At 45.5% G+C, this 18,244-nt stretch overlaps 1 protein-coding gene across 1 annotated transcript in view; it reads left to right on the forward strand.

Annotated features, from left to right (window-relative positions):
• LOC124607180 (sialin-like) overlaps positions 1 to 17,932 on the forward strand; it is a 138,343-nt gene extending 120,411 nt beyond the window's left edge. Inside the window, exons 9-10 of the mRNA XM_047139397.1 lie at positions 2,587 to 2,707; positions 17,481 to 17,932. Coding sequence (XP_046995353.1) covers positions 2,587 to 2,707; positions 17,481 to 17,578 — 219 coding nt within the window. The 3' untranslated portion in view covers positions 17,579 to 17,932. The remainder of the gene's footprint in view (positions 1 to 2,586; positions 2,708 to 17,480) is intronic.
• The last annotated feature ends 312 nt before the right edge of the window (positions 17,933 to 18,244 follow it).

The raw sequence follows: 18,244 nt of genomic DNA on the forward strand, positions 1-18,244 counted from the left end.
GGAAGTGTTTCATGTGGAAGGGGGAGGGGGGAGGTTCTACCAGTATAGAAAGGAGGAGTTTCCGAAATGCTTTTTTCTGTCATCCATAACGAAAACTGTGATTTCAATGCTGAGCGACGCCTTTCTGACCCCCCGTACCTGTGACGACCTTCCCATGTTGTGAAACGTAGACAGTGGAGCTGGGCAGAGTTGTGATGAAATATGGTGCCAATGTGACACCATTGGCCCACACTACATCTCACACGAGTTTCTGAGCTCGTACCTTTTTCTGCGCGTGCGACACCTCGCTGTTTGAAGCATTGCCGAACCCGAGGGTGGCGTCGGAGGGCGTCATGGTTGTGCGCCATTACAGAGGGATGCTGTAGGCAAGTTCGAGACAAATTTCGAACCTCTTCGTCGCACTGGGAAAAATGACATGGTTTCGAAGAGGTGCATCTTTAATTTTCTTGTATATTAGATTTTGATTATTAGAAAGTATTTCCCTTTGAAAACCCATCTCTATGAACACTACTGGCCATTAAAATTGCTACACCACGAAGATGAAATTTAACCGACAGGAAGAAGATGCTGTGATATGCAAATGATTAGCTTTTCAGAGCATTCACACAAGGCTGGTGCCGTTGGCGACACCTACAACGTGCTGAAATGAGGAATGTTTCCAATCGATTTCTCATACACAAACAGCAGTTAACCGGCGTTGCCTGGTGAAAAGTTGTTGTGATGCCTCGTGTAAGGAGAAGAAATGCGTACCATCACGTTTCCGACTTTGATAAAGTTCGGAGTGTAGCCTATCGCAATTGCGGTTTATCGTATCGCGACATTGCTCCTCGCGTTGGTCGGGATCCAATGACTGTTAGCAGAATATGGAATCGGTGGGTTCAGGAGGGTAATAAGGAACGCCGTGCTGGATCCCAACGGCCTCGTATCACTAGCAGTCGAGATGACAGGCATCTTATCCGCATGGCTGTAACGGATCGTGCAGCCACGTCTCGATCCCTGAGTCAACAGATGGGGACGTTTGCAAGACAACAACCATCTGCACGATCAGTTCGACGACGTTTGCAGTAGCATGGACTATCAGCTCGGAGACCATGGCTACGGTTACCCTTGACGCTGCATCACAGACATGAGCGCCTGCGATGGTTTACTCAACGACGAACCTGGGTGCAAGAATGGCAAAACGTCATTATTTCGGATGAATCCAGGTTCTGTTTACAGCATCATGATGGTCGCATCCGTGTTTGGCGACGTCGCGGTGAACTCACATTGGAAGCGTGTATTCGCCATCGCCATACTGGCGTATCACCCGGGGTGATGGTATTGGGTGCCATTGGTTACACGTCTCGGTCACCTCTTGTTCGCACCGACGGCATTTTGAACATTGGACGTTACATTTCAGATGTGTTACGACCCGTGGCTCTACCCTTCATTCGATCCCTGCGAAACCCTACATTTCAGCAGGATAATGCACGACCGCATGTTGCAGGTCCTGTACGGGCCTTTCTGGATACAGAAAATGTTCGACTGCTGCCCTGGCCAGCACATTCTCCAGATCTCTCACCAATTGAAAACGTCTGGTCAATGGTGTCCGAGCACTGGCTCGTCACAATACGCCAGTCACTACTCTTGATGGACTGTGGTATCGTGTTGTGCTGCATGAGCAGCTGTACCTGTACACGCCATCCAAGCTCTGTTTGACTCAATGCCCATGCGTTTCAAGGCCGCTATTACGGCCAGAGGTGGTTGTTCTGGGTACTGATTTCTCAGGATCTATGCACCCAAATTTCGTGAAAAAATAATCACATGTCAGTTCTAGTATAATATATTTGTCCAATGAATACCCGTTTATCATCTGCATTTCTTCTTGATGTAGCACTTTTAATGGCCCATAAGAAAGTTTTGAATACAAACCATGTCATGTGTGTTGAAAAACAGAGGATAAATTTTAACAACTGTTATTGGTAAAAAAATAGATAGATCAGACTTCAGAAAAGTAAGAAGACTTTTACTTTGATGCTCACTCATTTGATACACTCGAAAAAATATTCGTTCTACTGCCCAGAGATACAGCCCATCCGACGGGTTGTGTCTGATTGGTAAAATAACTGGTTCAAAAAATGGATGAAATGGCTCTGAGCACTACGGGACTTAACAGCTGTGGTCATCAGTCCCCTAGAACTTAGATCTACTTAAACCTAACTAACCTAAGGACATCACACACATCCATGCCCGAGGTAGGATTCGAACCTGCGACTGTAGCAGTCGCGCGGTTCCGAGTTGAAGCGCCTCGAACCCCTCGGCCACCACGACCGGCGGAAAAATAACTCTTCATTTCGAACAGAGGTTCGGTATGTTGAGGGCAGGGCTTACTTTTTATTCTGTGGTCCTTCTCCCAAGAGACAATCATTTTGGACATTAAAAGTATAAATTTAGTGTTGCATTTCTCAATCGATCGAGGAAAAAGACAAATTAGTTAAAAACGATACTGTACAATACGGCCCTCATTACACTTCGCTTCGTCGACCTATACGAATAGCCGCGACTTGCCCGTTTTTATTGGGACGTGTGTGTTTTGTATGCCTGCAGCAAACGCGGTCTGCTTGGAACGCGGTGTTCTACCTGTCGGCGGCGCTGTCAGCAGCTGGGTACGTCGTCTACGCCGTGTTCACCACTGCCGAGGAGCAGCCGTGGAACACTTGCCCCTCAGGTGAGTGAATGCTCGCGCCTGCAAGCTTTCGTGTTGGTGGTGGAGGGTGCTCGTTCCACCGGAGCTAAGACGCACGTGAGAGGTAGACACATAGTTAATACAACAGATCACTATATGTTTCTGGGTCGACCAAAACAAAACGATAATATTTCTGAAGCATTCAAAAAATCAAGTGCAGTAAGTGTGTTCCAGTCGTTATAAATAGAAATTCTGTTAGTTAATAGTCGGTCATCACAAACTAAATTCACGCTAGTAATCCTTTAATCATGCTATTAACCCTCTAGCAAGTGCTTGTGCCCCAAAATCAGTCTACATCTCAGTTAGATGAACTCTGTGCGGAGGATTAACATACACTGATGAGCCAAAGAAACTGTACACATGTCTAATATCGTGTAGGGCCCCTCGATCACGCAGAAGTGCCGCAACACGACGTGGCGTGGACTCGACGTATATGTGAAGTAGAGCTAGAGGGAACTGACACCATGAATTCTGCAGGGCTGTGCATGAATCCATAAAAGTACGACGGAGTGGAGATCTCTCCTGAACAGCACGTTACAAGGCATCCCAGACATGCTGAGTAAGGTTTATGTCTGGGGAGTTTGGTGGCCAATGAAAGTGTTTAAATTCAGAATAACTGCAGCATTGTCCCTTTCATAGGGTCAGTTGAGATCAATGTAATGGGCACCCGGGTCATTTAAGGTGTTTACTTCTATTGTCCACGGATCCGTTTATGGTACAATAATTCTTTTTTTCACCCTTCATTAAACTATGCATAGTCTCTTACGTTAGCTTTATTCATTACAGAGATATGCGTATCAGCTTTTTCAGTTGCAACTGCAGTAAGTTTTGCTGCTAATATCGTAGATCTTAAAGCGAAGACTTACACAGGATTCACTTTTCGCATGTCATATAAATAGAACAAAAATTTTTAAAACTTAGGATGTGTCTTTTATGAACATCGAACAAACTGCTATCTGTTGTGGAAGGTGGTGTTACATACGGAACTGTCACGTCCAGCCAATGTGGCTTTCTAGTCTAATGCAGCTAAGAGGATCTAATTACAAATTCAGACTTAAAACTAATACTAATCACACTTGGCAACATGTGGTCGGATCAAAACAATATATTAGGCAAATGAATAGGCATCGAATGATGATTCACTTGTTAACTACGGTAAAGAATTCTGATTTTTGCCGGGATTTTGAAAGATTGGCGAATGGCAAGAACTGAATGGATTTGTAAAACGGGTAAAAGAGGTGTAAAAATGTTATAGGATAGTTTCGCATGGACAATGAAGCTAAAATTTGTTTAATTTCTACAGACAAACTGGTAAAATTACATCAGCAAAAACGCAAACTAAAACGCTTTCATAAAACTCCGTTTACATAATCAAGTGTTCAAAATCTCAATCGTCAATTGCAATTGCAGGAGCTGATGATGGACTTGCAAACAGACTGAACAGGTTTTTTCGATACTGTTGCCCACGATACAACAATGCGATGTTTTAAATCCTCTTGTGTCGTCGGAACTTGAGCATAGGATTCATCTTTGAGTCTACCCAGAGGTGGCATCAAATCAGGAGAACGTCTTTACGTCCAGTCCAACGACCAGGAGAGAGGTGGGTGGGCGCTTGTAGTGATCTAGGCGCTTATTGTGTTGCTACCGCATACCTCTAGGCGTTTGATGTAGCACTTCTGTAGAAGAGCTAGGAGCACTTCGGTACGATACTGTGCGTATCTTTTACCTGTTACAGTTTCTTAAATGAATTAAGGAGTAGTTATGCAGTCCCCAATAATCTCGCACCAAACGTTCCGCCTCTGCTGCCTCTTATATTCAGCTTCCCTGAGCCAATAAGGACTCCAAACTCCCAATAATTCGTATTTCTTATATTCAGCTTTTCTATTGCTGTATTCCTTAAAGCTTGTTCCATCGGAAAATATAACCCTTTGACGATGTAATATTAGAACCATGTGACAAAGCTACATGCATCTTCTGCAATTTCGCCTGTTAAATTGCTGGTGAAAAGACACATGATAAGGATGGATCCATTTTGCGCACAAAATGCAGAAAACGCTGGATTGAAAGTCAAATGTGGATTATGAACAACAGCTGCCGGAAAATCCACAACGACGGAAAAAAATCTCCAACACCAAAAAAATAATTACTGCAGAGTAATGAAATTTTGGGAATACTTCTAGGTAGCCATATTTGAGTGATTAACATTGCTAGAACACTAGTTAACATAAGCGCGAGGGTATGTCATTGCAAATAAGAAACTCTGATACTTCTATAAACGGTGTAACCCCCAGCAGAGGGTGCATAGTTGGTGTGAGATTATTGGGGACCGCATAATTGGTCCTCAGTTCATTTAAGGAACGTTGTACAGGCGCCGGATGTCAGTTTGTGGTAAGGAGTTTCATACCTGTTGCACTTGGTCTGTCAGTACAGGCATGGTTAATGCTGTCTGAGAATGACGCTGGAGTTGTCGTCCGACGATGTCCCATATGTGCTCGATTGGAGACAGATCTGGTGATCGATCAGGCCATGGCAACATGTCGATACTATGTAGAGCATTTCGGGTTACAACAGCGGTATGTGGGTGAGTGTTATCCAGTTGGAAAACACCCCCTGGAGTGCTTTTCTTGAATGGCACCACAACAGGTTGCCCAGAAGGTCCAATAGACAGACATGCAGGTTGACATACAAATTTGCAGTTAGAGTGCGCGGGAAAACTACGAGAATGGTTCTTCTGTCATTCACTGGTGTTTGGTAAACCTGGACCTTTACCCCTTCTCTGAAGAGGAAGTAGCTGCCCAAATCAAGGCCCTTAAGAGGGGAAAGGCTGCTGGCCCAGACGGCATTACTGCGAAGGTGGTGCAATTCCTCGCCCCCCAGCTGGTGGCACCTCTCACAAAGTTGTACAACGAGTGCCTAAGACTCGGGAAATTCCCAGCAGTCTGGAAAAAGGAAATACAGTAATAATCAAAAAGGGTCTGGAAAAAGATCCCACAGAAATTAAATCATTCAGACCTGTCTGTCTATTGGACCTTCTGGGCAAACTTTTTGAGAGCTTGCTAGCAGACAGACTGACAGCACCACGTGTACTGTGCAGGATGAATGACAGACAATTCGGTTTCCGATCAGGGCGGTCTGTGTCTGACGCAATTGCCCTGGATGCCGATTTCTGTGACTCTGCCCCGCACAAGTATGTCGTCGGCATCATGGCGGTCCTCAGTGGCACCTTTGACAACCTGAGGTGGCCCTCACTCGTCTCCTGCTTGCCGGAGGAGGATTGTGGAAGGCCGCTATATGGCTGTCTCAGGAACTATTGCGAAGACAGGGAGGTCTGGCTATCGGCCCCTAGCGGCAAAGTCAGTAAGAAAGTAACAAAAGGATGTCCTCAGGGCTCCGCCCTGGAACCTCTCTTTTGGGACATCAACATGGAGCCACTTTTGGAAGACCTGAAAAGTAGTGACGATGTGCTAGAGGTCATAGCCCACGCTGACGACCTCCTGCTGGTCGGCGGCCGGAGCCGCGAGGATTTAGAGCCCAAAGTAGAGAGAGCCATAACTATTTTGACAGCATAGTGCCACAAGGCTAAAATAACTATCACATCTAGTAAGTCAACATATCTGCTACTTAAACGTCAACTTGTCAGAAACCCAACAGTAAAAATCAATGGCTCACCAGTTCTTCGGCACCATGTGGCCCGATATCTGGGTGTAGTCGTCGATGAGAGGTGGAACTTTGCGTCACACATTGATACCGTATCTCAAAGATCTCTGGTACTGCTAAACAACCTCATCGGAATAGGTCATAAACGTTTTCATCTTCCACCTAACCTAATAAAACTTTACCATAACAGCATTCTCATATTGATAGTAGGATACGGATCAGGGGTATGGGCACACAGACTCATGAGGGTCATGCCTGCCATGGCCGTAAGAAGGGTGCAGCGTAATATGCTTCTACGTTCAGCAGGAGCACACAGAACAACTCCTGGAGGGGCGCTTCTAGTGTTAATGGGGATCTGTCCACTGGATATTAAAATCAGAGCGCAGGCTGCCTGGTACTGGGTGAAGAAGGAGAGGAGGGGAAAAGTAATAGAAATAATAGGGGTCTATGCTGGGAACAAGACTGCAATAAAAAGAGAGGGTTAGAACTATGACAGGATCAGTGGAATAACGAGGAAACGGGGCGCAGAACCTATGAGCTGTTGCAGATATAGAGGAATGCTCAAAGTTAACATACTTCACGCCTACGAGAGGACTGCTGCACTTCCGTACTGGACATGGGCCCTGCCCGACATACCTATGTCTGTTCGGGAAGCAGGCTACACCAACGTGTGACTGTGGCGCTGTGCAAGGCACTCCTGAACATGTGGTGTGTTGTGTCGGTAGCTGGGCCGACATCGTGAAGTGGAGATGGCTGAAAATGAACTCTAGACTAACGCTGTAGCAGATAGGGCACGCACGGCTAAAGCAAACGGGCGTGAAGTCTGGAACATGAGAACTTATAAATGAATAAGAAGAAAAGTATGTAGATGCTTATTACTTATCTTTTAATTGTTCTTTGGAATACATCTCTCTTGAATACTCGTAAGCTATAGGCACTGATACAACTGGCGCCTTGCTACTTCGTAGCCATTAACTTAGCTGATGGCTATTCTGTCTCTCGGCTAATGAGAGAGAAAGGCTTCGTACATCTGGTCGGTAGCTAGGTTCTCGTACAACTGGGCTGTAGCTAGGTTCTCGTACAACTGGGCGCTAGCTAGGTTCTCGTACAACTGGGCGATAGCTAGGTTCGCGTACAACTGGGGCGAGTGCTCTCTCGTATCACGAGACCTGCCTTGGTGGTGGCGCTAGGTCTGCGATTACAGTGGCGACACGCGGGTCCGACATGTACTACATGGACCGCGGCCGATTTAAGCTACCACCTAGCAAGTGTGGTGTCTGGCGGTGACACCACATTCCTCCCCCGCAAATCGGCGAACGGTCGTGAGATAAGGCTTCCGCCCGCCGTGGGGAGGACCACATGTTGACGTATGCGATGAGGTGGGGAGCCCAACAACAGGCGAGGCTGTGCCACCCGCACCCGGCCATACGGTCCGAGGGGAGCTAGGAAACGCCTGAAAAACTAGTCCAGGGTGCACGTCAACATGCGGTGTATGCGCCCGTAAAGAGACAGGAGTGACCGAAGGATCAACCTCCATTGCGTCGGGGTAGCCGACGCGCGATGACGTCATGTGGTCCGGAGCGGGCGGGAGTTCCATGGCGGAGGACAGCTGGTCACGGGAAGCGATCGGCGGCGCGTGACCCTGGGAGGCGCTTGGCGGCTGCAACGAAGCGTCGAATGCGGGCGGCGCCGGTGGGAGAACAAGCGGCGGCGGCGGCGGCTGCTGCTGCTGCGGCGGCGGCGGCGCGGCGCCATGGGGCAAAATGGAAGGCATCGTCGGTAACACCTGGGAATGAGGCGAGCCAGTAGATGGGTCCCCAGGGCGCTGACCGGACGGCACCGTCGCTGAAAGCAGACGGGGTGCGGCAGAACCCGAGCGACGACAGAGGCGCAGCTGATTGAGATGCCGACGCACCTCACCAGAGGCCCCCAAAACCAAATACATCGCGCGGCCGAGGCAGCGAAGAATGCGCCCTGCGAGCCAACGCCGTGAACCTCGATAGTGGCGATAAAATACAACGTCGCCTGGAGCAAAAGCTGGAGTCTGCCGCTGCACAGGAACCTGATGCGGCGGATGCAGCAAAGACATCAAGGTGCGATGAGGACGACCGTGGAGCAACTCAGCCGGCGAGCGACCATCTCGGGGCTGAGAGCGATACGAAGACAAAAAGAGCAACAATGCGTCCTCCCGAGAATGCGACTCTTTCAATTTCAACATCTGTGACTTGAAAGTCCGGACCAATCGTTCAGCGGCACCGTTGGACTGAGGCGAAAACGGCGCGGATGTCAGATGTTGAATACCATTGGCCTGGCAGAATGACTGAAATTCTGCGGACATGAATTGCGGGCCATTGTCGGAAACAATAGTCTGCGGAAGACCTTCAATGCAAAAGATAGCAGCCAACGCTTGGATGGTAGCGGAGGACGTCGTGGAAGACATCCGGACAACAAAAGGAAAATTACTGAAGGCGTCGACCAGAACCAACCATCGAGCATTCCAGAATGGACCAGCAAAATCAATGTGCAAGCGTTGCCAAGGGGAAGTGGCTTTTGGCCACGCAAAGACTTTCCGCGGCGGTGCGGACTGTTGTTCGGCACACGCCGGGCACGAAGAACACATATGCGTAATCGCAGCATCGATTCCGAACCAAGTACAGTGCTGACGAGCAAGTTGTTTCGTTCGCACTATACCCCAATGTCCTTGGTGAAGAAGCCGTAAAACAGAGGACTGTAACGAACGTGGGACCACGACTCTAGACTGATCATTCTCAGAACGCAACAACAAAACACCACGTCGAACAAAAAGTCTCTCCTTGTGAGCAAAAAATCGGCGAACCAACGGATCCTCGATCCGAGACTGTGACAAAGGCCATTGCGTAGCAACAAAACGTAAAACAGTAGCAAGGACAGGGTCAGCAGCTGTGGCTGTAGCGACACGACGAAAATCAATCGGAAACGATTCGACCACTTCATCGGTTTCCGAATCAATGAACATGCAAGCAAGTTCGGAAGAATCGAATGCTTTATCCTCAGCAACAGGCAAACGGGACAATGCATCAGCGTTTCCGTGCTGAGCAGTGGACCGATACAAGATATCGCAGCGGTACTGCGAGAGGAAAATAGACCAGCGAATGAATTTCTGCGCTGTACGTGGAGGTACAGGCTTGGTCGGATGAAAAAGCGATGTCAAAGGTTTGTGGTCTGTGATGATGGTAAAGTGACGACCATACAAGAAATCATGGAACTTAGTAACACCAAACACGAGAGCCAAAGCTTCTTTCTCTATCTGTGAATAATTTCTTTGCGCAGACGACAGCAATTTGGACGCAAAGGCAATAGGGCGATCATGGGAGCCAACTTCGTGCGCAAGCACAGCACCGATCCCGAAATCCGATGCATCTACCATCAACAAAAGGGGTTTCTGGGGATCGAATGGCGTAAGGCAAGTATTAGAAAGCAACGCCGATTTCAACTGGCGAAAGGCGCGTTCACATTCCGTCGTCCAGACGAACGGAACACCTTTACGGCGTAAGCGATGAAGCGGAGCTGAAATAGAAGAGGCATTGCGCAGAAAGCGATGATAATAATTAATTTTACCCAACACACTCTGTAGCTGTTTCACATTTTGAGGGGAAGGCAATTCTTGTATGGCACGGAGGTGCTCTGGACTCGGATGTATGCCTTGGGCATTAATGACATGTCCCAGGTATGGTAAGTCACGAGCAAAAAACACACATTTGTCCTTCCTCAAGCGAAGACCATTTTGCCGCAAGACCTGAAATAATGTTCGTAAGTTCGCAAGATGATCTTCTTCTGTCTGTCCGGAGATCACTATATCGTCCAGATAGTTTGCTGCAGTAGGGACCGACGCACAAATAGTTTGTAAATATTGCTGAAACAAGGCAGGGGCGGATGCACACCCGAATGGCAGTCTTTTGAAGCGGTACAATCCAAGATGCGTGTTAACCACCAATACGCGCTGGGATTCGTCGTCCACCGGTATTTGCAAGTACGCATCGGCGAGGTCCAACTTTGAAAAATATTTTCCCGGGCACAGTTTAGCAAAAAGATCTTCCGGGCGGGGCAAAGGAAAAGTAGCAGTCACTAGCTGTGGATTCACTGTGGCCTTGAAGTCCACGCAAAGTCTCAATTTTCCGGAAGGTTTTGGCAAAATTACTAAGGGTGAGGCCCAGAGAGAAGCTTGCACACGTTCAATTACACCCTGTGATTCGAGATCGTGTAACGTTCTTGCGACCTCATCACGCAATGCGTGGGGAACATTGCGCGCCCTGAAAAATTTCGGTTGCGCGTTTACCTTCAGTTCTAAATGTGCTTCATAGTTTTTAGCGCAACCTAAGCCCGGTGCAAAAACGTCTGCAAATTCGTCACACAGCCGAGAAACACTGTCTGTAGGCACAGTCTGATTCACTGATAGGACCTGATTTACAATAGACATGTTAAACAACTTAAACAAATCTAGACCAAACAAATTCACTGCAGAAGAAGAACGAAGAACGTAAAATGACACAAGTTTTGTTTGTCCCTTGTATGTTGCAAGAAGGCTGCACTGTCCTAACACAGGAATTTTCTGTCCGGAATATGTAGTTAGCTTAACATTGGCGGAACGCAACGGAGGGTTGCCCAGTTGTTTGTACGTGTCGTGATTGAGCAATGAAACTGCAGCTCCGGTATCGAGCTGGAATGGTATCACTTTGCCTTCAAAGTCTAAGTCCACAAAAAGTTTATTGTCCTGCTGACGACAAGAGCGACTGTTTTGTGCAATTGGAATAGACACTGGTACAGAATCACTTGCTAATTGACGTGATTTCCGGCGACGTCGACGCACAGTTTTTGTGGGACGAACACAGTCACTGTTAGAGAAAGTGTCACAGGACGAAGTGGAATTAACGACATGAATGTCCATAGGCGAAGGTCCACGAGCATGAGTGTCCTTGGTTCGATTCCGGCGCGAAGCAAAGGGCCTGGAATGATCGTGATTGTCTGATCTGAGCTTTTTCTGGCAAACACTTTGAACATGTCCTTTCTTATTGCAGAAAAAGCAAATAGCTTGGCGTGACGGGCAATGTTCACGCGAATGTCGAGTAGCACACCGCGGGCATGATTTCACTGCATTTGTGGGCTGGCGCGGCACACCTGGCTTAGCACGCGGCGGTCGCTGTGTCGACGTGCGCAAGGCCCGGTTACCGGGCCGCGCAGCGCGTCCAGCGGGCCGGTTAATGTTACACACGGCTGGCGAAGTTTCAAAAGATTCCTGAGCACAGTCAAGTGTGTCCTGTCTATCCAATATGTCTATCACTTGTTGAAGGGAGGGATTAACTAGTTTCAAAATTTGCTCCCTTATGCGAACATCAGAAACGTTCTGTGCAATTGCATCACGCACCATTGTATCTGAATAAGAAAGACCACAGTCACATTCAAAGGCACAGTCCCTAGTAAGTCCTTGCAATGTTGCTACCCACTCCCTATTAGTTTGACCGGCCGTACGTTTTGTACGAAAGAACGTATACCGTTTTGCAACCACATTAACTGTTTCTTTGAAATAGGCATCTAATGCAGACAAAATTTCCTCGTAGGACAGAGTTGCTACGTCGCGTCGGGGAAACAATTTCACTATCACACGGTATGTGGACACACCGACACAAGAAAGCAAAAACGGCTGCCGCTCATTACCTTGAATTCGGTAGGCAGCGAGGTGAAAGTTGAACTGGCGAGACCACTCTTGCCAGGTCTCATCGGCTGCCACGTATGGTCGAAAGGGAGGTGCAACAGCGTTTAGTGGCAGCGGTAGCGAAGAAGCGGCGGCGGCCGCATCGGTTTGAATGGTACGTTGACCCTGGACGAGCTGTCCAAGGGCATCCAGTAACGCCTGCGTCTGCTGATTCTGCAAGCGATAAAATTCGGACAGTACATCTGGAGAAGGTGGCGAAGCCATGACACAATTAAATGTAAGCAATCAGAACACTTTAAATCGTCGCCAATGTTGCAAACGAATTAATACAAACTCTTTTGCTCGTCGCCAATAAATGTTGTGTCGGTAGCTGGGCCGACACCGTGAAGTGGAGATGGCTGAAAATGAACTCTAGACTAACGCTGTAGCAGATAGGGCACGCACGGCTAAAGCAAACGGGCGTGAAGTCTGGAACATGAGAACTTATAAATGAATAAGAAGAAAAGTATGTAGATGCTTATTACTTATCTTTTAATTGTTCTTTGGAATACATCTCTCTTGAATACTCGTAAGCTATAGGCACTGATACAACTGGCGCCTTGCTACTTCGTAGCCATTAACTTAGCTGATGGCTATTCTGTCTCTCGGCTAATGAGAGAGAAAGGCTTCGTACATCTGGTCGGTAGCTAGGTTCTCGTACAACTGGGCTGTAGCTAGGTTCTCGTACAACTGGGCGCTAGCTAGGTTCTCGTACAACTGGGCGATAGCTAGGTTCGCGTACAACTGGGGCGAGTGCTCTCTCGTATCACGAGACCTGCCTTGGTGGTGGCGCTAGGTCTGCGATTACAGTGGCGACACGCGGGTCCGACATGTACTACATGGACCGCGGCCGATTTAAGCTACCACCTAGCAAGTGTGGTGTCTGGCGGTGACACCACATGGTGCATGAGTGCCCCCTCTTAGATGATGTAGCAAATGAATTAAGACAACTTCCGAACAACGACACGCACCACCTGCTACAGCGAGAGGACACATTCAATGTCTTAAATTTACAAATGAGATCTCGAAAAAGGTCCTTAGGAAATTTCTAAGGAACAACCAGCAACAATCATACAGATTTGGACTCTGTGCACCTTCCCTGTTCCGCCGGGCCTGGACATGGCCAACCGTCTCACGGCTGGAATCCGCCTTGACCTGGATTATGGGGGACGGTGTGCATCACCACCTGATATGACATGCACCAACTGAGACGCTAGATTTAAGAAATAGATTAGCATGTAGAAAGATAGGATAAGGATTCTTAATATAGACTGCAGCGATACGAAGTGCCAGGAGCACGCCCACTGGGATTAGCTCGGTGGGCAAGGCCATCAACAATCAGGCACACTTGTAAAGCTGCTGGTAGCATAGGCTCGTAGAATAAAGTAGATGCATCTTAATACTAACAGAATTAGAGAAAGACATAAGTAACTAAAATTCAGGCTTTGATAGAAACTAAAAACTAGAAAATTAGAGACGCTGTATTGATAGATTATAATAAGGATTTACCTGTAGTGTCTAAATAACAGCTGCAAATATTAAGTATGAAATTAGGACCCAATAATGTATTTAGGTAGTAGGTTAACATGCATGAATATAATAACTGAACAAATATATATATATATATTTAAAAAAAAAAGACTGGTCCTTGACTTAACCCCAAAATAAGAAATCCAGTGGTGTTACGTTCGGTGATCGCGGAGACCAATTGATAGGACCCCCACATCCGATCCATCTTCCCGGAAATGTTTTATCCAAATAGGTATGGACATCCAACCCCCAATTACGTGCCGCACCACCTTGTTGGAAAAGTAAGACGGGAATGTCCTGAATCTGTGGTACAACAAATAACTGCAACTTATCAAGATAAGTATTGGCTGTGAATGACGTTTCACTGAAGAAGAAAAGTCCTGTGATTTTATTATGCATAATACTGCACAGCTTTAGGGAGGTCTCTGACGATCTCAAACACAGCGTGGGAATTCTCGGACCACCAGATCTTAGTACTGCATCGGTTGACAACACTGTTCAAATGAAATTTGATCTAATCTGAGAAAAGGACATGTTTCAGATAGTCATCACCTTCCTCAGTCTCAGACAGCATCGCAACAGCAAAGTCAAAACGAGCTCTTTTATCCGATCATTGGAGGGACTGCACGATCTGAACTTTGTACTCACGAAAAATAAGTTATTTATGTACGATGCCGTGCACTGATGTCTTCGGAATCTGCAATTCACGTGAAGTTCTGCGATCTGTCTTCTTGGGACAACTCACAAAGCCGTCTCTCACTGTCTGAAGTGGCTACGCACTAGGTCTAGGCCTGCTAATTATAGGGAGACCGCAGACGCTTGAACTTCGCAAACCGCACCTTGATACTTATAACATCTGATGGCTGTCTATGGTACACCATATGGAATTTTCTCTGGTCTGTTTTTTGGTGACTGTCTCGTGATATCAGAGGACACAGTGGCTTTCTCCTGATTTGAGTACACACTGTTTGCAAATGGTGTCCGATTCCGGTGTTGTTACATCAGTAGGCCCTGTAACAAATAACGTAACAGTAGGAACGTATGTACAAAAATCTTGAATATATCACATGCAATTCAAGACAAAATATATCTGTCCATGTGTCATATTTTATGTATTACGAATGTTTTTAATCGTGGAAAGCCCTGAAATATCCGGTATATTCATTACACCAAAGGATTGAAATTTAAAATTTAGGATACCAGAACCCTAGCAATACAAACGAACCAAACTATCACGGAAGCGTAAAACCAGTCTGTCACTGCAAAAATACGTTTATTGTCTGAAAAACATCATACATACATAAATCCTTGTTCCATAGATCATGAACACGACAATTCGGAATGATGTGGAATGTGTCACTTTAACATAAGTTTTCTTTACACAAAATAATTGGTTTTTCTTTTCTTTTTTTAATGTTTTACAGTTACTACTTCATATCTAAGAATTCATCTGTTGAGTAGAAGGAGTTGCTATTCATAAATTCTTTTAATTTGCTTTTAAATGTTTGTTGGCTATCTGTCAGACTTTTAATACCATTTGGCAAATCACCAAAGATTTTTGTGGCAGCATAATTCACCCCTTTCTGTGCCAAAGTGAGATTTAATCCAGAATAGAGAATACCATCCTTTCTTCTAGTGTTGTAGCTATGCACTTCGCCGTAATTTTTGAACTGGGATGGGTTATTAATGACAAATCTCATAAGTGAATATATATATTGTGAAGGTACTGTGAATATCCCGAGTTCCTTAAGTAAACGTCTGCAAGGTGATCTTGGGTGGTCCCCAGCTATTATTCTGATTACAAGCTTTTGTGCAATGAATACTTTCTCTCTTAATGATGACTTGTCCCAAAATATGATGCCATATGAAAGCAGTGAATGAAAATAGGCATAGTAGGCTAATTGACTGATACGTTTATCCTCAAAATTTGCAATAACCCTAATAGCATAAGTAGCTGAACCTAACTGTTTCAGCAGATCATCGATGTGTTTCTTCCAATTCAATTCCTAATCAATGCACGCACCCAGAAATTTTGAGTATTCTGCCTTAGCAACAGACTTCCATTTGCCATTTACTGTACAGAATTGTATAAACTGTGTTTTCTCAAACTTTAGTGACAGTCCATTTGCAGAGAACCACTTAATAATTTTCTGAAAAACATAATTTGCAATTTTCTCAGCTGATTCTTGCTTCTTGGGTGTCTTTACTATACTTTTATCATCATCAAAAAAAACTAGCTTTGCATCTTCATGAATATAGAGTGGCAAATCGTTAATATATGTTAAGAACAATAAGAGACCTGAGACTGAACCCTGTGGGACACCATTCTTTATACCTCCCCCATTAGAGGACTCTGCTGGTTTTTGCAGACTATCTATACTGTTAATTTCAACCTTCTGCATTCTTCCAGTTAAGTATGAATTAAACCATTTGTGCACTGTCCGACGCATACAACAATACTTAAGCTTATCTAGAAGAATTTCATGATTCACACAATCAAAAGCCTTTGAGAGATCACAAAATATCCCAATGGGTGATGTTCGGTTATTCATTTAATATTTGATCAGTGAAACCGTATATAGCATTTTCTGTTGAAAAGCCTTTCTGAAAACCAAATTGACATTTTGATAGTACTTCATTTTACAAATTCGAGTATGTGATGCTACGTTACTTTTTCAAGAATTTTAGATAAAGCTGTGAGAAGTGAGATTGGGCGGTAGTTGTAAGCATCGGATCTATCCCCTTTTTTATGCAACTTCATTGCTGGTAGGCAGCATGTTGCCTCTATATGAATGTGGATGCTACGCATGAGAGTAAGAACGGCTTTTCCTTAATATGAGGTTGAAAGTGGAGGCCAGAAATAATATCCTAAGAAGATAATCGGGTGTACATGGGTCTCTTAGCCACGAACTTCAAGAGCATTGGCAGAATGAGCGTGCCCTTTGTGGTACGGGTTTGTGCACGCCTAAGAAGTCGACAAGGAATTGAATGAGACATGGTAGATTGTTAATGGATGTCTACGGCTTACAGTATTCGCCAATGGTTAACATCTGGCAGATACTGTTTCCCCAGACATCTGTCCACTTCGTGAAGTGGAAAACACAAACCAGTTCCCAAGCCTAGCCATTAACTGCATGATTATGTACCAGCCATCCAGAGGTGGATGTCCAAGTAAAGCTTCACGAAAACAATTACCGTTCTGTAAACGACTCCATCGAAACCAATATGGAAATGTGGAAAGCACAAGTTGTAAACGATGTTGGCCTCATCCATCTAAAAATCTCCCTCGTGGCCACCAAGAGAAGTGCATTACGTGGCATGCTCACAATCGTCAACGCTCTGACGTCAGAAGATCCCAGTGTAATCTCCAGAATGGAGATTTCCGGTTGTCACTACTAAGACTGCGATTGCAGCACAGCGCAAGCCATGGACCACTTGTTCTGCTTTGACTCTCTCCGCATCTTGCTGCCACAAAGATCTTCTTCACGCAACTCCAAATTCTCTTGAGGCTGCCTGCTTTTTGTCCTCCATGGTGTGATCTTCCATACACTTCTACCCGGACGTGTTTAAGTTACCTGTTTTGTATATTCTAAAATTTCTGGTTGTATTTTTTTGTACCGATCATTCTGACATGCATAAAGAAACGTAAGAACTACTCAAAACACGCATCAAATCCCGGTACTTAACTTTTATTTTATTTGTGCACTTACTTGTGTTTGCTTGAAAAATCCACTTTACAGGAAACAACACAACGTACACTAGTACAAATGCAAGTGACACACATAAAGAAAAATACAGTAGAAAAACTTTTTTTTGATGACTTCTTTGTGTTTATTTCAGGAAAAGAATCCAAAGCGAAGAGCGAGGGGTCCGCTGACACAGCAACCATTGAGGATGAGGTCGTGGAAGAGAGTGGGCGTAAATCCCTTGACTTTTAGCCATCAATGTCTTCTGCACATTCTGATGTGTCACAAGCGGACTGAACGAAGGTAATGGTGGCTCAATCGACGTGGACGTTGTCTGGAGATGGACTCTCCAAATATGTGGATTGTTGCACTTAGTTGCTAGGCACTCGTTGGTTTCTGCAAAGAGACAAGTTGTCAACTTCCTATGAAGTACCTGTTATTTCCTATGAATGTATTAAACATGCAGTTTTTAGGATTGTGCCAACTAATGGAGAAAATTTTCAAATTTAAACTCATGTTTCCGGGTTGTCGTTGAGAGGAGGCACAGATGCAAATCCGTTAAGCCGTGACTTGCATCACACCTGAATATCATCAACGTTTCATTGCTTTGCGAACTGTATATTTTGACATTTCAAATAAAGGAGCCATGTTCAAGCCAAATATAGTATCCTAGAGTTTCCTATTGTAGACTGTCTCCTGATATGATACATATGTTAGTCTAGTTTCTGTTTTATTCCATGGGCGACATCTGATGCTCAGACAAATGTTTCAATTTAATATTTCTTTGGTACTTACTGCTACACCCAATCGCTGACCACAGTGCTCAGGTATTCTTCATGACTCAACAAGTCTTACTCATGTGACATATAATCAATAAATTTTGGCTACTCCGGTCACCCGTTAACTCGTTAATATGAC

Source organism: Schistocerca americana, chromosome 3 (assembly GCF_021461395.2).
Source record: "Schistocerca americana isolate TAMUIC-IGC-003095 chromosome 3, iqSchAmer2.1, whole genome shotgun sequence".
In the NCBI taxonomy this organism is placed as follows: Eukaryota; Metazoa; Arthropoda; class Insecta; order Orthoptera; family Acrididae; genus Schistocerca; species Schistocerca americana.